Source organism: Schistocerca gregaria, chromosome 7 (genome assembly GCF_023897955.1).
Source record: "Schistocerca gregaria isolate iqSchGreg1 chromosome 7, iqSchGreg1.2, whole genome shotgun sequence".
Classification (NCBI taxonomy): Eukaryota; Metazoa; Arthropoda; class Insecta; order Orthoptera; family Acrididae; genus Schistocerca; species Schistocerca gregaria.
The window spans coordinates 534,360,831-534,388,439 of NC_064926.1; the positions used below are offsets into that span (position 1 = coordinate 534,360,831).

General features: G+C 43.2%; 1 protein-coding gene across 5 annotated transcripts in view; it reads left to right on the forward strand.

Annotated features, from left to right (window-relative positions):
• Nucleotides 1-27,609, forward strand: part of LOC126282028 (myotubularin-related protein 6) — a 428,326-nt gene that overhangs the window by 103,701 nt on the left and 297,016 nt on the right. For 2 of the 5 annotated variants that reach the window (XM_049981432.1, XM_049981433.1), the window contains exon 2: nt 19,907-20,029. The exons of the other annotated variants lie outside the window; for them this stretch is intronic. In XM_049981432.1, coding sequence (XP_049837389.1) covers nt 20,027-20,029 — 3 coding nt within the window. In that variant the 5' untranslated portion in view covers nt 19,907-20,026. The remainder of the gene's footprint in view (nt 1-19,906; nt 20,030-27,609) is intronic. 5 annotated transcript variants of the gene reach the window in all.

Below are 27,609 nucleotides of genomic sequence, written 5' to 3' on the forward strand. Positions count from 1 at the left end.
GGTGCAGTGAAAATGGCGCGTCGTTAGTAGTGTTCATCAAGCTGAGGGGCACAATTGAAGTAAATCAGTGGATTGATGAAGTGTATAGTGAAACTTCGTTCAGTGACAGTAAAATGCCGCAGTGTGATGATCTTAAGCAGGGAGGAATGAAATGTCTTCATAAAAACAATGGATGCCTTCTCATTTTATTTAATTTTTTTAATTTGTTGTGAATGAGGGGATCTTTTCCCACGGAAATCAAATAGTTACTGTTCCCTGGAACTTAGAGGAATATTGTTGGTTCAGCAGTCGCTCGAAGTTCCATTAGGAACTGCGATCACAACTTCATACTTCAGAACTTGCACATGTCTAAGAACAATTCCAACGAAGGTCACCAGAAAATTGTCAATCGGCATTGTCTTTTACCACGAGAATGGTTTCCGTCATAGAAAACCGACAATGAACTTTTTGCACAAGTTGTCTAGTCAGCCGTAGCATGACTTATTTTGAAATTGCGACAGCTCTCTGCTTGTAAGGCGTTTTCCCTTATCACGCAGTTAGGGATAGGGAAAACCTGTTCGTGTTTATCGGAAGAAGAGGAATGTGAAGTTCCTGTTCTGCTACCACGTTTATTCACTGCTAAGTACTTTTTTGAGTTTTTGGCAATGTGAATAACAAGTAAAAAAATAATTTTTGCGACCAATTGTATAAGTCACGTCGGTATATTTTGTGGTTCCCTGTTTAACGACAGTACTTGAAATTCGAGAAAGTTCATGTGGAAGAGGTTCTCAGAGATTCGTTTTCATACATTTTTCGTTCCACGGGCCTATATTCTGTGGATGTGGAACACGCCAAGAAAAACATATTATATGATGCATTTTTAAATATTTTCCCCTGAATCCAAAGCGAAACGGTGCCGAAGCAAGAGAGTAAAAAGATGGAATACCCAGTTAAGTACAATAATTGTCATAAAAATGTGGGCCTCCGGAGGCACGTGGAGCATTTCCTGAACTGTAATAACGGAGAAACGTCAGGGGAAGAGAAGGTACAGTGTTAACTCATTTGCACAGCCTAAAATGAAATTGTAGTCTCACTGTTAAAAGAGCAGACTGGACGCATTGAATATCCAGGACACAGTCGTTACCACACGGAGAGAGGAAAAGAAAACACGTCAACAGAGTCGTGCGTCGGTTGGACGATGAGTGTCTGGAAGTCAGGCAACAAGCGCCGACTAGTAAAGCCCACCACTTGGCCACGGCGTACCTCTTTCCAGCGACGTACACGGGATGGGGTCCTCCACAGCCCTACGACGCATTGCTTCTTGCTCCGGCGAAAGCACCCTCCAGTGGTGATGCTTGCAGTGCACAGATCACTGTGCGCCACGCTTTATTAGCCTGTGTTTTATTTTTAGACACGAGGACAGCGGCAGTTTGCTGACGGATCTGCTCTCTTTCGAACTAATGTGGTTAGACTTTCAAATTTCTGTGAGTTGCCCAACTTGCTTCCTCAGATGTTAGGGAGATGGTCTTCCGGTGTTAAGAGGGTGGCTGTCTCATCCACATTTTTTGTATATGGTCTGCCGGTCACATTTCTATATATCGTTGTTTCATCTCCTGCGTCCTTTTACTTACGTTTTAACCCCCGGTATAGCACCTGTCATCCTTTCTCCGCTGTATTAAATCGTGTGAGAGAGTAATTGTGTGGGTGTTGGAGGTAGTGCATGGGTGTTGTTTTGTAGATTTCATCCTCACTGTGTGCAGCAATTTTAGAGCTTTTATCCATATTTGTTTCTTTTAATGTGTGTTACGGTGCCGACAACCTCGCCGTTGTGGACGCATTGGAGCGTTCTAGACGGTGAAGAATTGGTACCAGGCTGACACGTGACCATCCACCGCTACAATACGCCATGACAGTAGAGTGGTGTGTTACGTTCTGTAGTCGGTTGTGTGGAGTCAGCTCAGTAAGATGAGTTGTGGAGCTGTGACAAAATGGCAGAGAGTGTTTCCGTGTTCGGCCGTACTCAAGACCATGCTGTGAATTATATTGCTCGATTTATTGCTTTTCAGTAAGGAGTGTCCGACGGCCCTACAAGAGATGGTGTATCACCGGTAGACGTGTAACAATACATAAGAACAGAAATTTTAAAAAGATCCGAACAGAAATGGAATAAAGACGTATGTCAAGCCATATCGGTGAGAATAGACTTCAAACCCGACAGTAATTGCTGCTGTCGGTGAAAGCAAGACATTTTCAACCAGTCTCAGCGCAGACATTACATATGGAACTGCATGCAGTAGACATTTGAAATAGGACACCTCTCTAAACTTCACTCCTCGCGGGGGCACATAAAACTGCAAGTTTTCAGTGGACCACAGCTGACTGGAGGCGCAATTTTGTCTAGTATCAGTCAAATGAGGCACGCAGTTTAACCAGAAAGGGATCTGTTTCCGTGATTGTTTTCCTACTGTGATTTGGGCTCACTTATTCAGGTAACACTGAAAATGACATTCATGATGACTAAGTGTAGGCCATTCTGACGTTTCATGGTGTTTGTATTGTGGAAACACCTGCCTTTCAAGATGACAACAGCCGCGTTTAACAGTGTTGTGTGCGTACATCGTTCCTGGTTTCACAAAACCTCAGACAGCCTGAGGTATCTCGACTGGTCCGCTACATTTACATCTTAAACCCATCGAAAATGTCTGAAACTATCTGCAAATGCGGATAGAATGTAGCAAACAATACGCCCTTAATTTTTGTAGCTCTGCGTTATCTAACCATCAATCAGTGGCTTCGGCGAGATACGACGTACCGGAACAAACTTGTGGATACTCTTGCTCGGCGAATTGAGGCCATAATGGAGGACAGAGCCGGTGTTACGCAGTATTAGCTTGATGTCCCCTTGTACTGGTTTATTTTTTTGTCCGGTGTACTCATCAGTGTGCGTAAGACAGGCGGGAGTCGATTAGTACATAGAATCAATCAATAAAACTTATGTGCTACAGATAGCTCTATCAAAAATTCGTCAGTTGAATAAGTGTACTTGGTCGCCAATGAATAATTCAGATTCTTCATAAACTGTATTTTATCGATACCTAACGTTCCACTGTGGTCATTATTTTGTTTGTATATGAGTTTGCAAGACAGCCTCGATTTTAAACCACAAATAATTATTAAAAGGGCAATTTGAGCTTGAAAACTTCAATGTGGTGTGATGAGTTTCCCAAAATATGATATCGCATGACAAAGCAATATTTTGTGTCTATATCAGACCTCGCTGAACTCATCGGGATAGCCGTACGTGTAAAAAGCGCCACTGCTCAAATGTTTCAAATGGCTCTGAGCACTATGCGACTTAACTTCTCAGGCCATCAGTCGCCTAGAACTTAGAACTAATTAAACCTAACTAACCTAAGGACATCACACACATCCATGCCCGAGGCAGGATTCGAACCTGCGACCGTAGCAGTCGCGCGGTTCCGGACTGCGCGCCTAGAACCGCACGGCTAGTTCGGCCGGCGATTAATGACAAGAGGCGGTGTGCTTACCAGTTTGGATGCGGTTTTTAGGCAGTTTAGCACATCCGACCAGGTGAATAGCGGGCTGATACCCAAGTTACACAATTCACAAACATTTAGAAAACTTCCGCACACTTTCACATGAATAACACTACACGCAGACAGTGGGGGTGACGTAGGAAGGGCGTCCGGCTGTGGTGTGTCGTCAGTGCCGAAGGCCCGCAGCTGCGCGCTGTCGTTCAACTTCTATACGTCGAGGTCAACACTTATTGGTTCCAGTTTCATAAACCGAGTCTCTTCGGACAGTTTTTCACGTTGTCAGGGAGTTCGTTGTGTACTGATTATAGTTGTGAAATATCCGTCTAAATTGTAGATACGATCTGAGCTAAGTCGTCAAGTGCACTTTTCATATTATTTTGCTTTTCGGTGTGCTCTTCTGATCTATACGTAGTTTTCTTTTGTACTTCGATAATCTTGAATGTTTAATCAAACTCTTGCGACATATCAAAATTGTTAAACATATTTGTAAAATTTTTGATCAAAATTATTCCACATACTATTTTTAACAGTATAATGTTGCACTGTTTACAGACACATTGTTTTAGCGTTCCCTTGCAGCAACTGAATGAAAGAACAATGAAAAATTTTCTACATAGATTTTTATAAATGCAAGCACTTATATGAATTGTAATTTCCGGTGTGACTATAGGTACTGCTTTTTCTGGAAATAGTTAAGATAGTCATTTTACCTCTTCATTGTGCGGTCTTCCAATCTCTGTAATTTAATCGTCATCCGCCTGCATTCAGCAATAGGGGTAATTTTTCGCCCCGCCGTACTGCGTCTTTTATCCGTTAGGTATCATTTTCTAGGGTCGGGTTGATAAAACAATTGAATAGCTCTGTTTTCATAAAAGAGTCGTATGTTTCCCTTTAACAGTGGAGTTTTTGTTATCGAGAGTTAACATGGCTGATTCGCTCAACATACTCCAGCAACTTCCCGTTTGGACAGAATAATATAATTAAAAGAAACTGAATGTAGCCCAATCTTCGACTTTCGTTACAACTTCAAAGATATGTTTTCTCAGTTCCTGTTAGTATGTACAGTTTGCAGAAACCGATTAAAAAATGTTTATCGTCAGAAAAAATTCTTTCTTTTCCCATTCTTCCTAGATACTTCACATGGACACCCTTTAAATTAAGTGTGCCACATCCGTTAGTAATCATGCCGGCCATGTACAGATGCGGGACAAAGGCACAAGGGAGAGATCAGACTTTTCTGATATTCGTATCAGCTGGACAATGCTGAGTTTGCATCTGCAAAGGAAATCCTAAATACTGGTTACGAATAGTCCAAAGAATAGAAAACATAAGTGATTTCAACTATTTTCAACGATGCGGTGACCGGGGTTGTGGGAACTAGCTGTAGTGAGGCAACGGAACGAACAAGGCAGTTTTAATCAAAATATTTTAACAAATCCCGCATTTCTGGTAGGAGTGCATTGGATTTTGTCAATGTTGATTGAAGAGACAGATTACTAACACCACCGTAAGCTCTCGGCAAATGATAATTAACCGCTCCTCTTCTAAATTACAGTAAACAGGTAGTAATTTACAAGATATAATGTATCTCTTAGAAGAAACAAGCGTAACGTAACAAAGATCTCCGAAACGATCGCCCTCCGGAAGGAAATGTGGCCAGAGGAATGTACTGGATACTTAAAGAAATAATATAAATATGTATGATATCTGTACAACTTGTTTCAAAACGGTAACGTAAGAGAATACAGTCCATATTAGTTTCCTAGTCGATGTATTATTGATAATAAAGAAATAAAAACTCCGCTTGTGGCATTTGTCTGCTTGCGACCGCACGTGGGGTCGAGCATGCCGCATCGACTTGGCAGTTGTCCTAGCAGCCGGATGCATGTCGTATTCCAGTAGCAGAGTCGCTGCTTTAGTCGGTTCGATGAGACCGTTGGTCGATGTTCTGTGCTCGGAATGAAACCAAACAAAGAATCTCATGCTGCCCCCGGAGTTATTTATAACAGCCGTCTGTATTCGGGCGCATTGACCGCGGCGGCCGAAGCGGCCGGGCGCTGTCCTCTGCTGATAGCTTTTCAGAAACTCACGTTAGCCACCACCGCTCGCGGAGGGGGAGATGTGTGGAGGCGAATGAAATGAAAACTGCTCGTAGTACGGGCACACGTATTTGCGTGGCATCAAATAATGCCGACTCGTAACTGTTCGTCGTATCTGTAAAATTTTTGGTCAAAATTATTCTGCATACTACTATTAACACTATAATGTTGCACTGTTTACAAATATATTAATTGTTAATAAATTATGATTGAACCTTCTATCTGAGCCTTTAGAGCTACTGATAACCTCTAGCGTTAGGGGACAGAACTTAAACCACAGAAATTAGGCTTGGACCACGGCCTAACGACCACAAAACAAATCCTAATTAATTGTTAATAACTATCTTATTAGTGTAGGTCAGCTGGTTCCTTCACCATACGGTATCGTTTCATGGCACAGAAAAACGGTTAGATGTTATACGAAAAATTGAGAGATTTGTCTGAAGAGTAGTTTAATAAAAACAACTTAATCAGTTTTACAACAATCGTTACCAGTCACAGTTGTTGGCGTCTTGCTCACATTGCTATCAATGAGAACTTAGTTAGTTGAATATAATCAGTTAATTATGTCAGTACAAAAACATATTGCTGCTAGAGAATCGAACGAGATCTCTGCCAAATAGAAATCAAGTAATCATACAGTGCAGGTATTTACTGCGAGTATTTACGTCCTTTCTGACTTTCGTTTTGTGGTTGTTATTCCGTGGTCGAAGACTAATTTCTGTGGTTTAAGTTTTATCTCCTAACGCTACAGACGTCATCGGTTGCTATAAAGGCTCAGATAGAAGGTTCAATCCCAAGAGATACTCAGCAAACCTTATTGCTAGTTGTGGAAAAGCACACTTCAGATAGACAACGAATGGTGGTAGTTGCACCGTTCCTCAGTACACGCCAGGACAACGATACCATAAAGGTAATCGTTGCGCATTTAAAGATATGTTTTTGTATCGCCGTAAATTGCCTGATATTTTCCACGTAGCAAGGTACTGAATTAGCAAATTTAGCAAGATACGAACAGAACGATACTGACACAATTAGTATACAAAGAGTTTTTAATTTTAACGACAGTAACGAGAAGAAAAAATCTATATAATTTTTTATTGGTCAGGACTAGAGCTCCTTTCCGTAGGAAGTTTATATGATGTCATCGCGATGAATGCGCGTTCATATTAATGACGCGCTGCTTCGTTGCGTAAGACGTCGCATTGTAAATTTTTTCGCTCGGCGCACGGGCGAAGTAAGCTACGCCAAACATATTGACGGTCGCACGGAGAGCAGCCCGTCTCACGCAGTGCTGGTGCTACAACGTATGTGCTGTGTCTCTGGCGCCAAACACCAGTCGTCGTCGTAATCAGACCGAGGACTGGCCTGTATTTACGTTCAGACTCCGCAACCCACCGTACGGTGCGCGGCGGAGGGTGACTTATACTAATACTAATTTCCTTTCCTATTTCACTCGTAAACAGAGCGAGGAAAAAACGACTGCCTGTTTGCCTCCGCACGATCCCCGATTTCTCTTGCCTTCGCGGTCCTTAAGCGAAATGTACGTCGGCGGCAATGGAATCGTTTTGTAGTCGGTGCAAGTGCTTGTTCTCTAAATTTTCTACGATTGTGATGCATCTCTCCGCGCTGATCTCTCCTGTGAAGTTCTTCATTTCAGTATAACTACTGCAGTTGGCACCGATTTGAACTTGATTACTGTTGTTAAGCCTTGGTGTCTCTCTAGACTTTTTGCATTCCTCTGCCCCCTCACGCTTTCCACCGTTACCAAATTGACAGGCCCTTCATCACTTAGGGTGTGTTCTGTCAACCAATACTTTCTCTTAGTAAAGTCGTGCCATAAATTTCTTTAATCCACAATTCGATTCGGTGCCTCCTAAGTAGTTATCCGAGCTATCCAAATAATATTCAGCAATCTCCTGTTGCATCATGTTTCAAAAGCTTATGTTCTTTTGTAACAGTTTATCGTTCACGTTTTACTTTCGTATAGAACTACACTCCACACACATACCTTCATAAAATTCTTCTTACCACACCAATTTATGTGTTAACCAATATGCTTTCTTACCAGTGCCAGGCTGCAGTTTATATCCCCTCTACTTCAACCATCGTAACTTATTTATATGGCCAAATGAAAAACTCATCTACTACTTTATCCAACTTCCTAATCTAATCCCCTCACTTTTGCTTAACTTAACCTTTGTTGATGTTCACCTTCTATGCCACGGAAAACACAGATCTGGATGGCTGGACGGAGACTATAAGCCGCACTTCCCCAGTACCCCAGCTGCAAGTGCAAGCTAACCGCTTGGCTTCTCCGTATGAAGGCATTTTGGATTTCATATATTGGATTGGTGGATAAGTTAGTAGCGTTTTCCATAAGTTTAATAAATACAACTAACTTTTGTCATCAATAATACATTCTCCTTCACTATTTACAATCGTCTGCCAACACTGGGACAACTTTTCGATTCCGCGAGTGTAGAAATCAGATAGGTTTGAGGCGAAGAACTCGACGGCACTTGTTCGGAACTCATTTTCAGCTGGAAAAGAAGTTTCTTGAACGTTTTCAGATAGAGAGCAGAAGAGTAGAAAATCTGAAGGCGCAAGATCAGGTGAATAAGATGTGTGCGAAATGATGTCCCAACCCAACAACTACATAGTGTGTCCTGTCGGTGTACAACAACACGGTTGGGCTTTATCGTGGAGTAGCATCGCCTTCACGCAGCCATTATGGTTGTTTTTCTAAGATTGCGTCTGTAAGACGTCTCAGTTGTTAAGAATAAATAGCAGCAAAGCTGTTTGTTTACACCTAAGGGAAACAATTCGTAGTACACCACACGCGTCACTGTTCCTCCAGATGCGTAGCATTATCGTCTGTGGATGCGCGCAAGCCTTTTTACGTGGAGTTGCTGTTTTGTTTAGACTCAACCAGTCTTTTCTTTATGTTAGAAAAAGACACCATTTCTCGTCACAAGTAATGGTAAAAGATAGAAATGGTCAGTGTTGTTCACGAGCCAATTGATATTGAACGAGCAGAGAAGTATATATGGCCACCCGCTGGTTATTGTGATTTTTGCCTTAGATCATGCGTACCTTCCCGACGGCTTGCAAATGTCGCACGTTGGTGAAATGATCACAGTTCATCACGTTTGCCACTTCTCGAGTACACTGACGTGGATCATTGTGGATTAGTGCGTTTAAACGAGCTATGTGAAATCACTAAGGTCTTCCTGAACGTGGAGAGTCACTAATGTCAAAGCGATCTTCCTTAAAACGATATAACCACTTTCTTCTCGTTCCCTGTCCAGTGGGAAAATCCCCACACATGGCCCAAATGTTTCTGGCTGCCTCCGCTGCTGTCACCCCTATGTCGAAGTCGGACAGAATAATATGTCGGAAATGTACAGATTTTCCACCTGGCACTCCATTTTCTGTCGTCCACAGCTCCACTCACTATGACAATGACAATATGTAAACTCACATAGGAACAGTAAACTACTAATAAAAAATGACAATACACGAATGAAGCCATAAAACCATAGCTACAAACGTATCCACCAACCATATACTTCCTGCAGTGCTTTCATAATATTCACTTTCAAATTAAAGTTAATACACTGCGGAAACGCAAAATGGTGCACCGGGAAGACCTTGACTAAACTGATTTTCATGCTTACGGAATATATGGATTAAAATTTCAGCCTTACACAAGCTATCCATCAGTACAGGAAAAGGCATTCTCGCATATGAGTGGTGTGAATGCGTAGTAGGTACTGGATGTGGAGGTGTGTCTAACAGTACTGGAACTTTGCAGGTTGAGATCACAGCATAGCGTGCCGAGAGAGAAGGTGAACATGTAGCTTGTCGCCATCTTTGGAACTCTGAAAACGGTCGCAGCATTGACATAATGGATATGAGGGCATTATACCCACAGGTCGCACAGACAGTTGATTGCAGTTCAATGGTCACAAAAAGAGTGGTAAGAAGAGTAGACACAGATCCGTCCAGAAGGACCACACCATAACAAGACCTTTGGATTGTTCAACTGCCTATTACGAACAGACGGATGAGAACGGCCAAAATAGTTGTAGCGCTTACGGGAAGTGTTACCCTGAATTCTCCGTCGACTTGAATCGTTGGTTGTCGTGAATGAGTTGTAGAACAGGTAGCGCAGTGTTCAATAGAGGACTGACGCGATAAAAAAATCTTATTACATGTGCGGTATTGTGGAGTGCCTTTCTTTCCTTCGAACTAACCATTAGGCATTGTTCTTGTTTTCCCGTATCCAATTAAATAAGCACAGAAGAAACGGTGGAAGAATTTCTAAAGAAATAGTTGTGTGAATGGTTTGGTGGGACTTGTAAACTAAGAAAAGTATTTTAATAGCAAGAATAGAGGAGAAACTCCAACGTAATTGTATTGGATATGGAACTGCGACGGAATCAATGTTTCAGTGTCAAAAGAACAGAAACAAAAATATGTATATGAGCCAACGACACGAGTACTGGTTCTTGATTAAATGCCAAAAGTCTATCGTCATAATATGATAGACGGGTTAAAACAGACGGAAAAAGAAATTACAACGTGTTTAAATTCATTCACTTTAGGTTTCTCTTACATTATCAACTCGTCTATACCTGGGATTGTGTTCAATTTATCACAGTAAACACAAGAAATTGAGTTTTGTAAACGATTTTACTCCCTAATTTGAATATACACCTCTCTGCTCAGAGTTATAAGAATTCTCAAAACGTAGTCGCCTATTTACACGAAGTTTTGTGCCTTTCATAACATGTACGCCATGTTAATTACACTGCCTGCTCAAAAGTGTCCGGACATCTATTAGAGGATATTGATACGAGGTGTGTCCGCCGCTCGCCTTTACGATAGCTTGAAGGACACTTTCAGTGATGTCTGAATGACTATGGAAGAATGGAAGCACATTCTTCGTGATGAGCCGAAACTAGAGTGTACAGTGATGTTGGATGCTGGGGTCTGGAGTGAAGTCGATATTCTAACTTTTTCCAAAGATCTTCCACTGGTTTCAGGTCGTAGCTCTTGGCAGGTCAGTCCATTTCAGGAGTATTATTGCCCACCAACCGTTGCCTCACAGATTGTGCTTTATCACCGTGTGCTTTGTCATGCTGATACAATAAGTCATCTGTATCTACATCTATACTTCGCAAGGCATCTTATGTATTGTGTCGGAGGGTACTTTTTTCCACTTTTTACTTTTCGAGTCGCATATGGCTCGGGGAAAGAAAGGTTGCTGGTAAGCCTCTGTGTGGGTTCGAATCTCTCTAATTTTACTCTCATGTTGTCAAGAGGCGCCAAAGCATTCGTCTCGGGTGCCCCACCACTACCGCATCCTAGGGCAGCAATCTGAAGTCTGTGGACCATGAGAAACACAGCTCCCTGCTGTTCACGGATAGTGGCTAGTTTTGCCCTGCGTCTGTACACAACAGGTGCAGTTCCTACCCATCTTTAACCAGTTTTTGTCTGCATCACAAGTAATGTAACACTAATCCAAGAAATGACTTGGTGCAATAGAAGTTCGCCTCCTACGCTACCTCCAGTCTACACTACCCAAGAAATTCGCTGCACACAAAGATATGGACTAAAATTCACGAAAAGAAAACCCTAGAACGAGATAGTAAATTCTAGTCTACTCAGTAAAATACACAGGTACAGTTTGCTTCTTCACAGAAGTACGTAAAAAAATCCCCGGACTGTGTGTCTGTTATATTCAGTAGAGAGTGCTGTAAAATGCCTTTATATCTTCGACGCAATGGTGGGAAAGCACCGTAACAACAAAGAACACACAGATACCGAACACGACGTTCACCGTAGGCAATATACATGACGGACGGTAGCTTCCTCCAGGCATTAGTGAAAGTCACACCCGTCCATCGGATTGCCACAGAGCGTAGAGCGCTTCATTGCTCCGAATCATTCGTTTTCAATTGTTGATTGTCGACTGGTGTCGCTCTTTACACCATCTAAGCGTCGCTTAGCACCGACTACAGAAAAGGGTGGCCTGTGAGGAGCTTGTGGATCATCGTACGCCATCTTTTTAATACCCCACGCACACTCTTTGTGCTAGCTGGGCTGCTGGTAGCACTTAGGAGCTAACGAGTGAGGCCATCAGCTGAATTCATGCGATTTTCAGCTGTCCGCTATGCTCGACAGTCTGTGTCCATCAGTACGAGAGTCGTGGTTGTCCCTTAGCGTTTCAAATTCACAGTGATATCACCAGCAATCGACTTGGGTAACTTCAGAGCGGTTGAAATGTCCCTGGTGGACCTGTTACCCAGGTGGTGACATCCAAAGCCTAGTCCACGTTCGAAGTCGCTGAGCTCTCTTGTCCGATTCGCTCTGCTGTCCGTTATCCATTCTGCTGTTTCTGTTTCTCTTCTGACAACACAGAACTCCCGGCACCTTTTATATGGCGGGTCCGTCTCTCGTGACATCTAGTGGTCGATTCCACATTTCAAAGGGTATCTGGATAATTTTGCCAGATAGTGTGTAGGAAACTGTTGTGATCTTTACTTATTTACGTAACAAATTACCATCGTGCTGCAGCAGTAACGATTTGTACAGACCATAAAAGTCGGAAAAATCTTGTGGCAGCCTGAAAATAGACACAATTAATTAATTCTGTTTTACAGGAACTGAACAAAGAAAGCCTTACATCATGCTTGCTAACGTGTCTGAATTCAGATTCAAGAAGACCAGGAACTGAAATTAAAAATTAATTAAGTGAATTTACTTTAAAATAAAAACAAAATACCAAGGCAGTCTGTTCGCAAGTGCACATCGTTGTACATTTGTGACCTCAAAATTTGTGGCGGTCAAGAATCAGTACATTGTTGCTCTATTCTCTGCATTGGAAGGGGTTGGATTCCCCTTGGAAGGCTGTCCACAAAGCCTGTCTCATTCTCCGACAACGATCCTCGTGAGCTCGTGCAACGTGTGATGAGGGTTCCTTCGACGAAACACGGCAATTTCCAACTTGTCCCAGTCACTCTCAGTGGGACTCTATCACATTTGGTCGATTCTTGTCTTGTGGAGTGAGATGTTCACAAGCAGGGCGCAGTGTGCTCGAGCGTTGTCGTCTGAAAAACGAACCGGTCGCCGAAATGTCGGCTCCAGGATTGGACAGTGTGTTACGGATCCTGTCCTGATAAATCACTGGGCTCGGATTACACTTGATAGCGATGAGAAGCGTTCAACTTCAGTACATGGTTCTAGACCAGAACATGACTGACCATCCACCTTGCTGAACAAGTGGGTCAGCATGCCTGTAACATGCATTGATGCCTCGCGGTATCCACACTCATCAAGTAGCGTACAAATCATGCATCTAAACTTCCAGACAGACAAACTTTATGACGGACCGGCTCTCGAAACTGAGAAATTTGTCTTTCGTGGGCGAGCTTTCTACCGGCTGAGCTACCCACGACTACTCACGACCCACCGTCACGTCTACTCTCACGCCATTATCTCATACCTTCGAAACGTCACAGAAGTTCTCCTGCATATCTTGTCGTACTAGCACTTCTGAAATCCCAGGAAATGAACTTGCTTGCCAGACAGGCTACACGGAAACCACCTCTGGAGATGGGTATCCGCGCAACTGACCTGCGTTCATTATTACGTCGCAAGGTTTTTCAGCTTTGGGAGACGGAATGGCTAAATCTCAGTACGCACAACAAACTGCGAACCATTAAGGAGACCACGTTTGTGTGGAATTCCTCGATGAGGGCCTCTTGCAGGGACTCTGTGGTTTTCTGCAGACCATGCTTTGGGGACACACGGCTACCTCCTGCGCCGTGAAGACCCACTTCAGTGTTGGTGTGGCTTCCGGTTGACAGTGGCCCATATTCTTCTGCTGTGTCCTTCTTTGGCTGCCCTGCGACTTGATATTCGGTTGCCGGACTCGTTATCATTGATTTTAGCAGACGACGCCTCATCGGCTGATTTGATTTTGCTTGTAATCCGTGAGGGTGGATTTTTTCATTCGATCTGAGTTTTAGCGCATTTCCTTCGTCCCTCTGTGGCCTCCACCCTAGTGCTTTTAGGGTGAAGGTTCTAATGTGTTGCAGGGTGGCTGGCTTTTCATTTTTATTTTCGTGGTCTGCCAGCCACTGTAATCTGCTTCCTTGTTGTACTCTTGCATCTCTCTGTTGTTTTCTTGCACTTTTGTTCCCTTTAGTGTTCGTTGCCTTTCCTGCGTTCTTGTGGTCTTTCCTTTCTTTATGTTGTGTGTTATATGTCTCGTCTGTTTTATTCTCACAGTTGTGGCATTGTTTTATTAGGAACAAGGGACCGATCACCTCGTAGTTTGGTCCCTTTGCCCCCTCTTTTAAACCAACCAACTAGCACTTCTGGACGAAAGGAGATTGCTACAGACGGAAGTGGAGCTGCGAGCGCGTGTCGAGAGTCGTGCTTCGGTAGCTCATTCGGTAGAGCATTTACCTGCGAACGTCATCCGGCACAAGTTTTTTAATCTGACAAAGTGACAAATGGGCGCACAACCCGTAGCAGAGTGAAAGTTCTTTCTGGAAACCGCCTATTCGTCGGAGAACAATTTCCATGTCTAGTTTCTTCGCGCACCACGGTGCGAAGGTTCGTACTGTGAACTATGGTTATGCCGAATTGACTGTCCGAAGGCGTTATTTGGCGTGTGGGTTGAAATAGCCATCTCTGCGTGCGCTACTAAGTTTCTCTGGGAATGCACATTTCTTTTACCCCCATTACTTTAGTTCAAAGTACGTAGCGATTTTCCGTGGTCAAAGGAGTGATAAAGGCTTACCTACCGGGTGATCAAAAAGTCAGTATAAATTTGAAAGCTGAATAATGTAGATAGAGGTACAAATTGACACACATGTTTGGATTGACATGGGGTTTTATTAGAACCAAAAAAATAAAAAAATTCAAAAAATGTCCGACAGATAGCGCTTCATCTAATCAGAATAGCATTAATTAGCATAACAAAGTAAGACAAAGAAAAGATGATGATCTTTACAGGAAAGGCTCAATATATACACCATTCCTCAACGATAGCTGTAGTCGAGGAATAATGTGAACAGCACTGTAAAGCATGTCCAGAGATTTGGGGAGGCATTGGCGTTGGATGTTGTCTTTCAACGTCCCTAGAGATGTCGTCGATCACGAAACACTTGCGACTTCAGGTAACGCCAAAGCCAATAATCGCACGGACTAAGGAGGCCAAGCATAACGGAAATGGCGACTCAGTACACGATCATCACCAAACGACGCGCGCAAGAGATCTTTCACGCGGACCTCTTTTTTTTTTTGTTCTAATAAAACCCCATGTCATTCCAAGCATGTGTGTCAGTTTTTACCTCTCTATCTACACTATTCCGTGGTTTATTACGTTTTCAAATTTTCACTGTCTTTTTGGTCACCCTGTATTTAAGGAGAGGAGATCAGTGATTAACGTCCCGTCGACAACGAGGTCATTAGAAACGGAGCACAAACTCGGGTTAGGGAAGGATGAGGAAGGAAAGTAGTCGTACCATTTTGAAGGAACCATCCCGGCGTTTGGGTTAAACTATTTAGGGAGATCCTCCCGAAAGCGAGTCCTCTGTGCTAACCACTGTGCTACGCAGCTTGGAATACCGATTTTTTTTTAATTTTAATTTTTTTTAAGAAAAAGAGGGAGCTCACTAACACTTCATGTTACGAGATTGGCGCAAAACCCTTTTTGAACTGTATGTTTTCGCTGCTGTTTTTACGATCAAAATTCCGCAAGTACAGGTGAAACTTGCTGCTGTGTCGCGTGCGCAGTGGAGCTGCACACCTGCTGGAAGTTGGGTTCCTCCCGTCGCCGTGTGAAACGAGAGCCCACTCGTGCAGTGGACTGTGACCACGCCCAAGCGGGGGGGGGGGGGGGGGGGGGTGGCGGTGACTCAGCGCTCCACCGGACCAGAAAACCCGCGTCACAGGTTTCCTGGCTTCGACGCTGCTCACCGCACTCTAGCGAGCAGACTAGAGCGGATCACGTCTCGCAAGGCTAGGATTTCATCCGCCTTACGTCATTACCGAATCACTAAGCGCGTAACGAATAGTGGCTCGAAGTCTGCTCGCGCATTCGTGCGTGGAGGAAGGCCTTGCACGACGTCAGGAAGTGTGTTATCCTCCGTACAGTATGCTGATTTTCAACTCGCGACTACGTCTCTCGTATTACACGTTGCGACATTCGCTCGAATGTAACCATTTTCAACAGGAATTCAATTTTTTTTATCTCTCCCTCCTCACTGAATCATTTGCACTCCTTTGTTTTCTTGTGTAAGACACGCAATAAGATGATTAACCTTTTCTTCCCAGGTTTCCCCATTCTGAATTGATTCAGTCGGACAGGGATTCCAAACATTAGGTCGACATTTCAGAATAGTAGAAAACAATTCTGTAAGTGATTTTATTCGAGAACTTTTTTTTTTTTCTCTTCAGGACTTGTTTGAGCGAGCGTAATGAACTGGTTCTCCGAGGTAAAAAATAGCAGTCAAAAGAAGTCGAGGAACGAGCAAACCATATAAATGTCGACATTCATTACACTTCCATTATTTGTGCACCCGTCATGCTACAGTGTCGGCTGTTTGTTTTTGAAGAACAGGTGAAGCGCACAGAAGTGTGTTCTGGCTGGATTAAGGGTTCGATGGTTATTGTCATAGTAGTTTTCCATGTTTTAGAGAGCCATTGCAAAATAACTTCCACCTTCTCAAACGTACTTCCCTTAGTTGCAACGATGTGTAATTGGCATAAATGAAAACTCTTATATGTATTCAGACAAGTTGGTCATTAATGTGGATTTTATACAGCAGTGAGATCAGCACTTTGCTCTGAGGGGGACCGTTCTTTTGGACCCTCCATCGACTTTTCGTGTTTTTTAGGGTGACGAAGGATCGTTTATTCTGTAGTAGACATTGGATGAACGTTTCGCGGTAGTCCTTAGTGATGGTATAAACCTTCACAAGTTTCTATGGCTGGCTGTGTCATACGCTATTGTTAGATCAACGAACGCCACACGTCTAATTTTTCCTCTTTCTTACCCGTTCCGTATGCGCTAAATGAGATTAAGTGTGTCACTGAAACATGATTTTCGTGTGCGAAATACTGCCGGTTTAATGAGGGTCCGCCTACATGTCCCGATATTAGGTTCAAGACCTTTCAGAAAAGTGGTTCAAATGGCTCAGAGCACTATGGGACTCAACTGCTGCGGTCATCAGTTCCCTAGAACTTAGAACTACTTAAACCTAACTAACCTAAGGACATCACACACATCCATGCCCGAGGCAGGATTCGAACCTGCGACCGTAGCGGTCGCACGGTTCCGGACTGCGCGACTAGAACCGCGAGTCAAGACCTTTCCATCCAATATTTTGTAGATATGACAGTCGAAATCTCTTGTGGTCTGATCGTTTCAAGGTTTCAGCAAGGCTTTAAACAAATTGGATAATTATAACATGGACGCGCAGTTGTTAGATTTAACATTGAATTTCTAATGCTTGGTCCAAATATTTTTATTTCTTATACTCGTAGATCATTTAGGCTGCAGCTTTGTTATTCTTTGCGAGTTGCTGGGTTGCCTATAGTTCCTCTAAACTGAAAAGGTAAACAAGATAGTAATTTTCTTCGGTGTTTCTTTCCGGCTTCATCCTTTCAGGTCTTATTTTGGATTTGTAATTTAGCAACAGATTATGCGATGTATGATCAAAGGTTCCGGTGGTCACGTCATCCGAAGGTCTAGTCTGGTAATGGCTATGGGTTTTCAAGAGTTGCCATGCTTTATGGTCGCTATATTCCATGTGCTGTTAGATTGTAAGACATTCCTCTTCAGGAAACAGATATGGTAGACATCAGTTGTTTGCCTGTTTTAATTGTCTCCGCAGCGAAAATCTCTTAAGTGAATAGATGCTCATATTTCTCCAGCCCCTAGGGATGTTTCTTCGTCAGGTGTGGTCCTCACTAAGTCGACTAACTGATCGTAACTTTCTGGAACATGTTCCACTCTTTACAATTACCTCTTACCTTAATTTGAATAGAACACTGCCGAATTGCTTCCCAATCTAATGACCTGTTGTCGACAAAAATTGAACACCAATCATCTCTTCCTCGAGTTCGGGAAAACGTAAATCTTAATGCCTTATGGGTATTTGAACCCAGCTATTCCCGAATGCTTGTCCAGAGTGCTAACCACCGCGCTATCTTACTCGTAACAATGAAGCGATATTCTACTTTTATCATGGACCACTGCAAATTCACTACTAACCACGCTCGTCTGAGCTAGCGCCTCTTAACAAATGACATAAATGTAGGTGATAGACGTTTTTCCATACTTACGCATGATATAGTGTGCAGTTATTGGTGCGGTATCAAGATAAGGCTAAGTATTTTTACGTTTCTCCTGAGAGAATACATCATACATTAACAGTTACATATATGAAAAGTCTGAACTCGTCGATAATACCATATGAAATTTGTAGTTTGGCATAATTTTGATCGTTTACGCGTGTAAAACGGCCGATGCAAGAAACACTTTTTTCCCTGTATCGTAAGCATACAATCTAAATTGTAGGATTCCACTAGCTGTTTGGATTCATTTTCATCACCAAAGTGTTATTCTGCACTTTCATACACATTTACAATCCTGCATAGCACTTAAATGATGATCAGAGAATAATTGTTACTCTCATCAGGACAACGTTGAGTTCTTAACTAGTGACGGTGGCTATAATGGTGTAATTAGAACACACATCACTCCATACAACGTAGCACCTGATGGTCCTGTTAATGAACGACCAGTATGCGTCACCTTCAATTATTATAACAATAAAATACTGTTGGCTTAATCAGCAGAAGTGTGGCTTATAATTTATCAGCTTATGCATGAGGATGGATTAATATTTGGTAAATAATAATTAATATTAGCGACGGTTTCGGAGACGACACACTTTTAACTTAGTGCAGATTCGTGTTAAGGAACGTCACATTAGGATTATTGCGGCAGAAGTATGAACTAATGAGCAAATTTGGTGTGTTCGTTACTGTCGTCCACTTCTGAAGAGTAAAGAGGTGTAGTTTTGTTTCCCAAAGACAGAATCCTAAATGAATTTCAGCGCGATGTGCTTTGGGTGTTGGAGCAAATCAGGGTAAACCGTAGTTTTGTTTCTAGACGGTGCATATTGCAAAAAATGAAATGTACAGGGAAATTAAAATCACCATGCAGGGAACTAATTAATTTTATTTTGCAAAATAATTTTAGAATGCAACAGCTTCACTTAGAATGCAAGCAATCACTTAGGGTTTACAAGCAGTGCAAATGCGCCAGGCAGGATCAATGTAAAAAAGTCTCCGGTTTTTCGAAAAACGCGGGATGGTCCATAGTGGTTCTCCGCGCGTTTGAGTGACCATTGCCCAGACAATTCAGAATGGCCTCGCATTGACATGTGGGCGTTTTATTACTCACTTTTACATGTCTTATAGTATGCTGTAGTGACTAGATGACGGAGAACCCGAGGGACGACGAAGAAACGCCACTGAACTCATTAAACCAGCGGCAAACTGCTCCTGTAGACTGTGAGCACCATGCAAAAGTCTGCTGCAGACACGTAAAAAGTTGATTGGTATTGCGTTCTATCTTAATATTATAAATTGAGTCGAGTTGGAAAAACGCTCCTTTTCACTTTCACTTCTGGGAAGGTGTTTATGCGTCGCGAAACAAATGACTAGCTGCCTTTCCCGGTGACCGAACAAACTAAAACTACTTCTGCCTATTGACAGTGGAATGACTCACGGATCGCTGTTCTTATAAATGAAACTCTTTACATCCAAGTGGAGTTTCGACACCTTTGGTTCTAAGGTACGAAACCGCAACAATTGGAGCTCTGAGTAAGGTGTTCTAGAACAGAAAACGAGTTATTGATAGCGTTCAGTCTGTTGCGGATGCGTTCCACGTAATCTCTACGTGACGCATAAAGCAAGATACTTTGAAATTATGGACAGTATGAAACAATTCATGGTAATATGGGTAATTTTTGCAGGTTTATGTGGAAAGTAGTAGTTCGGATAAATACGATAACACAGTAAAGTTTTAAATCTGTCAGTGTGTCACTAAGACTGCTTTAGTCTCCTTGTCGTATGGTGGCGGGTAAACTGATTTTACAACTGTAGCATAATATACAGGGTGTTCACAAAGTGACTCAGCCTGATGAATGATTTTGTTTTTTGTTTTGTTTGTTGCAGGTATGATCCATGTTTAATTAAGGAAGAAATGGGTTACACACTGCAGCAGAAGGTATTCCTTGCTATCCACTACATTAGATGTGCCAGTTATGCCGAGACTGAATGTCTTCATAGAAAAGAATGGTAAGAATACACAAAGTAATTCCGCCGTCAAGTGGCTGTACGTTCCAGGAGACAGGAAATAAAGCAGATGTAGCTAAAAGTGGTCGACACAAAATGCTAATACCAGTGACGTTGAGAAACGTGCAACCTGCATATTGTTTGAGTCCATTGAAGTCCGTGAAAAGTCTATCTAAGCATCTGCTCGTTACGTTGGGAACTGTGCAAGTATTTCAAGACGCATGCGTACAGATTTTGTGTCGTTGCTGAGTTGTTACCTGAAGATAACGGAAGCTGTATACAAAGAATCCTTCTCATGGGGCAGCCACAACTGTACAAGGCCATTTTGAAAAATGAAAGAAACCGCAGAACAGTTGCTAAGTCTACAATCTGTTACTGTGTACACGTCAGGTTTCGCAACACATAAAGTTCCATCATCAGCTGTAAAAAAATAAAAGCACCTAATCATCTGACGTCATCCTCACTCCAATGTGAGCAAAAGGGACAAAAATTCCATAACAACCATTCCTCCGTGCTGCGCTACCGGAACACGAACAGAAAAACTATGTCATACTCACTGAAGGCTAGTACTCTTATTTACTATTACATAGCTTTCCTGCTTGTGTTCCTAGTCGCGCAGCACGTGGGAACGGATATTATGGAATTTTTTGTCTCTTTCGTCCTTTTGACACGGAACCTTTGGTTCTGCGTCAACATTGGAGTGAGGATGACGCCAGATGATTTGGTCCTTTTATTTTTTACGCCAGATGATGGAACATTAAGTTTTCCGAAACTGGTCGTGTACACAATAAAAGATTGTGAATTAATCTACTGTTCAGCGGTTTCTTCATTTTTCAAAATGGAAATTGCGTGATTTCCTTACTACGCGTCGTATCACCTGTAGCGCCGGGTGGGGCACTACATTACATTAAAGGTATTCTATGGATCCCACAGAGAAGGAAGCTCTCATTCATTTGTTTAGATCTTATGAAACACATTCCTTCTTCATCGATTTGTGAAAGAACAGGATTCATGCATGTACCCTTTGGAAAATCCATTTGAGCTACAAAAATCTCCTCAATACCCCCAAAAAGTGCGTTTTTGGTGTATCGTGTTGCATTCTCTCATGGCACAGTGAACAGTGAGCGCTGCATACAGATGGTGCAATAATTTGTAAACAGTATTTCTGAAAACCAGCTACACTACTCGTAAATTTGCTTTCAGCTCATACAGATAGCACCACAATGACTCATCTTGGATCAGTGTGTTCATGGACAAGTGTTTTCGAAGGGATTGTGGCCTCCTCGGTGAACTGATTTGCCATACCTGATTTTTTTTCTTCTGGGGATGTTTTAAGAATGCGGCTTATAAAACTCGCCCATACACTAATCTCGAAATGCAAAAAGGGATTGAATTATGTCTTGCTGCAGTTGCTCGAAAAAACGTTACATGTTTTTAAGAACATGGTTCATCGTATTCAATTACGTAAACTGCACAGTGGAAGCAGCTTTCCGCACCTTTTATAAGTAAGTAACTTTACCTAAGTTTCCCTTTCTTTTTAGACACCTCGTATCAAGAGAGTAGAACAGTACTGTAATACGATACAGGTCTTTGTTAATGGTTTTTCACACACTCAGTCTCAGCGACAACGATGCCACAGGAATCATCTTGTTACATAGGTTTATCAGAATGGAAGCATACTTCTCTTTATTCATTCTAGATACCTGGTCGTCGTCGTCTTGTTGGAAAAAATAAGAAATCTTCAGTCATAGTGAGCTCACTACTGATTAGGCGTGAAGTCGCTCGCAACGTGTCGACACTAACAATAAACGTGGTGGACTGTACTTCGCGTGTTCATGCATTCCAGGAATAGTTCCTTTGAAAGGGCACAGCCGACTTCCTTCCCCGTCCTTCCCATATCCGATGAGACAGATGATCTCGCTGTTTGGTCTCTTCCCCAAACACCTAACATGACCCAACCTGTGTGTGACTAGGGAGATTCTGATGCCATTATCTTCCTGCACTCCTCGCCGCTTCCAATCGCAAATGGAAAGCGAAAAGAAGGAATATCGATGAGGCCCCGTATGACATTTTCCTCCTACTTTCTCACACAAAGATTTCACATGACGAGGAAACATGTTTACTTACTCATGATGCAACCCACGATCTCAGAATTTTATGAATAAAATTTTCCATGATTCTCAACTCAGCTCTTGCAGCATCTGTCACTGGAGTTCGATGAGCGTCCCAGAAGAACTGTGTAGTTCGTCAGGGGTTTTAGCCAACGTGAATCCTCACTGTCATGTCCACCAGTTCGGAGACGGTACTAGGTAGATATTTTCCGTCTCAGGAATACCTACTACGATGCTCACATTTGCAGACAAACCATGAAGAATGTCTCCTCGAATGTACACCTCCATGCACACTCCGCGAATGGAATAAGTAGTAGATAGTTCACTGTCTGTCGTTCATCGCACGCTGTGCTTGTGAAGTGAAGTGTAAATGTAGATGTAACTCACCTTTTTAAGTGTTACTATATCGAATTTACAACGTCGATAGCGGGGAATAGCCCAAACGAATGTTGCTCGTCAGTCTCGGACTCCTACCAGACAGTATTTATAGAGGAAGTAGAGGAGACCCAATTCGTCGCAGATTCATTTTGTAAGTGCAGAAGTATCACGGATTTTTTCATGTCGTAACACGTTAGAGGAGGGTTGTTGTGCATCACGGAGTGACCTCCCCGCGCAGCAATCGCGAGTGGAGTGGTAAAAAGGAAAGCAACAGTGGTACGCAAGGTACCTTCCGCCAGTCACAACTCAAGGTTACTTATGCAGAATATATGTAAATGTAGTTGTAGAACCGAACAGTGTTACAGCCATTGGTCTCAAATTTGGGAGTACCAGAGCTACAGTCTTCACACAGCCATCCACATTTAAGTTTCCGTGGTTTCCCTAGATTGACGGGATGGTTTCTTTGGGAAAGGACATGGTTGGTTTCCGTCCCCAAACTTAAGTGTTTGCTCGGTCTCGAAAGACATTGTAGCGACGAGGAATTAAACACAATTTATCCGTCAGATACTAGAGCAGCTTAAGTGTAAACTGTAGAACAGCTGTAGCAGCATAAAGATCTGGAGCTTTCATTGTCAGTTCGACTTACGGCCACTATCAGTGGCAACAGTTTCGCCAGAGAAGCCGAATTCGCAAAGCTTACTCGACTTATTTTCGCGTGTCCGCTATTTGATGATTATGTTGTTCTTTTTTTTATTATTTGATTGAGGCCTTCAGATAGATCCACTCACCCAGCCTCCGATACTCGTATGTTACAAATATACAGCCAAGACTATCATAAAATGTTTACGTTTGTTATATACATAAGAACTAAATTATGATACGTTCAGAAAGTTAAATATATGTCTATACAGTAACACAAAATGTGCTGCGATTAGTGTCTTCACTCTGATAGTAGGCTGTCGTCCACGAGGCACAAAGCACTGCAACAATTCCATTGTCGTTTGGTATCGAAGTTGATAAGCCGAAAATAATACGGTCTTGTTCTCTTCCGCGCCACAATTACAGGAGGATTAGTCAGTCAGTTGCGTGTGCAGTGGGAAACGCCCGTAGTTAAAGCAGAGGCGGAACATGGTGACCAGAAACTCTGCTCTACATACCAACGGAGTACGAAGGTCGTGCTGGGATGCTTGGTAGTGTAGCTGCGTAATGTCGTCTCCTCTGTAGTACGATAGGCACCACTTAATGTTCCACAGGCTCTGAACTGGTGCCGCACTTCTTGCAGAAGGATCATGTTCGTACATCTTCGTTCCTTTGTGGAGGAAGCTCTTTTTAAGAGAGCATCGACAGTTTCATTGTCCATGAACTACGCCCCTTTACCATCAAGACTGTGATATTCTTGTTACAGCGCTGTAGTTACACAATACGATTCATAATCTGATACCGAAACAAGGCCCCTAAAGTAGACAACATTCCATTAGAACTACTGGCAGCCTTGGGAGAGCCAGGCCTAACAAAACAAGATGCATGAGCAAGATGTATGAGACAGGCGAAATACCCTCAGACTTCAAGATGGGTATAATAATTCCAATCTCAAAGAAAGCAGGTGTAGACAGATGTGAAAATTACCGAACTATCAGTTTAATAAGCCATGGCTGCAAAATACTAACACGAATTCTTTATCGACGAATGGAAAAACTGGTAGAAACCGACTTCGGGGAAAATCAGTTTGGATTCCGTAGAAATGTTGGAACACGCGAGGCTGCACTGACCCTACCAATTATTTTAGAATATAGATTAAGGAAAAGCAAACCTATGTTAGTAGCATTTGTAGACTTAAAGAAGACTTATCACAATTGTGACTGGAATACTCTCTTTCAAATTCTGAAGGTGTCAGGGGTAAAATACAGAGAGGGAGAGGCTATTTACAATTTGTACAGAAATCAGATGACGATTATAAGATTCGAGGGGCATGAAAGGGAAGCAGTGGTTGAGAAGGGAGTGAGACAGGGTTGTAGCCTATCCCCGATGTTATTCAATCTCTATATTGAGCAATCAGTGAAGGAAACAAAAGAAAAATTCAGAGTAGGTATGAAAATCCATGGAGAAGAAATAAAAACTTTGAGGCTCGCCGATGACATTGCAAGTCTGTCAGAGGCAGCAAACGAACTGGAAGAGCAGCTGAACGGAATGGACAGTGTCTTGGCAGGAGTATATAAGATAAAAGCAAAACGAGGATAATGGAATGTAGTCAAATTAAGTCGGGTGATGCTGAGGGAATTAGATTACGAAATGAGACCCTTAAAGTGGTGAACGAGTTTTGCTATTTGGGGAGCAAAATAACTGATGATGGTCGAAGTAGAGAGGATATAAAATGTAGACTGGCAATGGCAAGGAAAGCGTTTCTGAAGAAGAGAAATTTGTTAACATCGAGTATAGATTTAAATGCCAGGAAGTCGTTTCTGAAAGTATGTGTATGAAGTGTAGCCATGTATGGAAGTGAAACATGGACGATAACTAGTTTGGACAAGAAGAAAATAGCTTTCGAAATGTGGTGCTACAGAAGAATGCTGAAGATTAGATGGGTAGGTCACATAACTAATGAGGTATTGAATAGGGCTGGGGAGTAGAGAAGTTTGTGGTACAACTTGATTAGAAGAAGGGATCGTTTGGTAGGACATGTTCTGAGGCATCAAGGGATCACCAATTTAGTATTGGAAGGCAGCGTGAAGGGTAAAAATCGTAGAGGGAGACCAAGAGATGAATACACTAAGCAGATTCAGAAGGGTGTAGGTTGCAGTAGGTACTGGGAGATGATGAAGCTTGCACAGGATAGCATGGAGAGCTGCATCAAACCAGTCTCTGAAGACTACAACAACAACAACACTCTGATACAACAGGTAATGGTTGATATTTTTGGGGACATGACACCATGAGCAGCTGTGCAGATCGCGGGTCTATCAAAATGGTTGTTGTACGATGGCCACTGGAGACATTTAACTGCGGACGTACTGGTCGTAGAGACTGCCGGCCGAAGCAAATCCACCTGCGGTGCGGCCGGTGTTTGACGGGCGACGCGCTCCGCCGCTGTCGCCGCCCGGCAGCCGGCCACAGCTGATTTCCGCGGTCAGCGACTTGGCAACGTCGTCGCGCTGCCGGCTCCGTATCGATTTCGAGTACAAAGTGAGCTTTCGCGCCGGGTCACTGGGTCGACGCAGACATCGACTTTGCCGTAACGCCGCAGCTTCACTGTTTTGCATCGATTAACCCACCTCCAAAAGACTCGGCGGCCGCATTCTCCGCGGCACAACAGGACGTCGCTTGCGGCGCGGGATGGAAGTGGCCGGGCGGAACAAAGGAGGCGCCCGTCCAGATGACATCGCGCGTCTCGAGTGAGTCCGCCACTAAAGCCTTCAGAACTCTACAGTCTGCTACCAGGCGCTGCGAAGATGCGCCGCGGGTCTTAAACAGGCTCCGGTGTCGCAGGTACGCTCCTAATTACATGGAGGAGAGATTTACGAAAAAAAGGGAAGAAATGGCTTGCTTTCCAAAGCAAGACTACAGGGCTTCCGAGATGCAGTGAAAATATGTTTTCAGATGGTCATCAGACTGGAATTTTAAGTTAATGTGTTATTCACTGCTACCAAAGTTTCATATAATTTTTTCTGATGTCATTACATTGAAATATTACGTAAGTTTTAAATATATCTATTTGAATTTTGTAGTTTTTTAGGTTAGCACCGAAAAAACGTGGTGAAGTCTTATTTCTTCCTCAAACGTTTCTTCCGTCATGGAGTGTCACAGTTTTTGCCATGTTACCAGCGCGTCTCCCGAACAGATGGACCAAACAATTTGCAATATTATCACCGCAATGTGTTTGTTCGGCCCGCTGTCACAACCTCCCGCGTCAACACGTTGCTTTCGGAATTCGTTCGTCGTTTAAGGACGAGGACCGATGTGCCGGTCAGCCTGGATGTGACTTTCAGGCGGTTTCCCACGTATAACTAGGTGAATACCGGGCTGATTCGCATGCTCCACTTCTGTTACAGGATTCACAAACATCTAGAAAACGTTCGCACACTTTCATTGGGGGCAACTCTAAACGCAAACCGATGGCGTAGACGAATTCCGTTGCTGTGAATAGGAGGTGGCGAGAGCAGACACATTTGGTCACAGACTACCACTAGCATGGCCAAATCCACAAATTAACATACCGACCCCACATAGATACCGCATACAGCCCGGGGGGGGGGGGGGGGGAGATGAGCACAGCGTTTGCTAGAGCCTACACTACCCAATTATTACATGATTTCGCTATATAGGTGCCCCAGGGACAGAGCCCTCCGCGCTTCTGAATGCCATGTGGGAGTCTGAGTTAAGTGCCTGGTACTGATAGGGAAACTTGTTGTGAGTCCTGGAACATTGTGCACTCAGCCAACTTAAAGAAAGAGGCAGCTGCAGTGAGAAGTACCCCTCTGGAGTCTCGAAAGCTAGTAGCGGGCGGCAGGACGGTGCGACGCCGCAGCCAAGTGACACCTGTGGCCGGGGCTGACACTGCGGCCGGTCGACATCGTGTCGTGCTTTGCACCTCATCGTGCTCACTTTTTTATTATTTTACTGCAGGAATAAATGTCTTGAGTCTCATTATTGTTGCACGTTGACTAAAAAAGTGCGGAACACGGCTGAAGCTCCACACTAGAGTAGTTGTAAATGTCTCGATGTTTGCCGGGAAGTGTAATTCAACTCTGCACCGGATGGACGCCTTGCCACATAGCTAAAATGTTAAAGATAAATGTACGTGGTGAAGATGCTACCCTACCGGTCATTAAAATTGCTACTCCACGAAGATGACGTGCTACAGACGCGAAATTTAACCGACAGGAAGAAGATGCTGTGATAGTCAAATGATTACCTTTTTAGAGCATTCACACAAGGTTGGCGCCGGTGGCGACACCTACAACGTGCTGACATGAGGAAAGTTTCCAACCGATTTCTCAGACACAAATAGCAGTTGACCGGCGTTGCCTGGTGAAACGTTGTTGTGAGCCTCGTGTAAGGAGGAGAAATGCATACCATCACGTTTCCGACTATGATAAA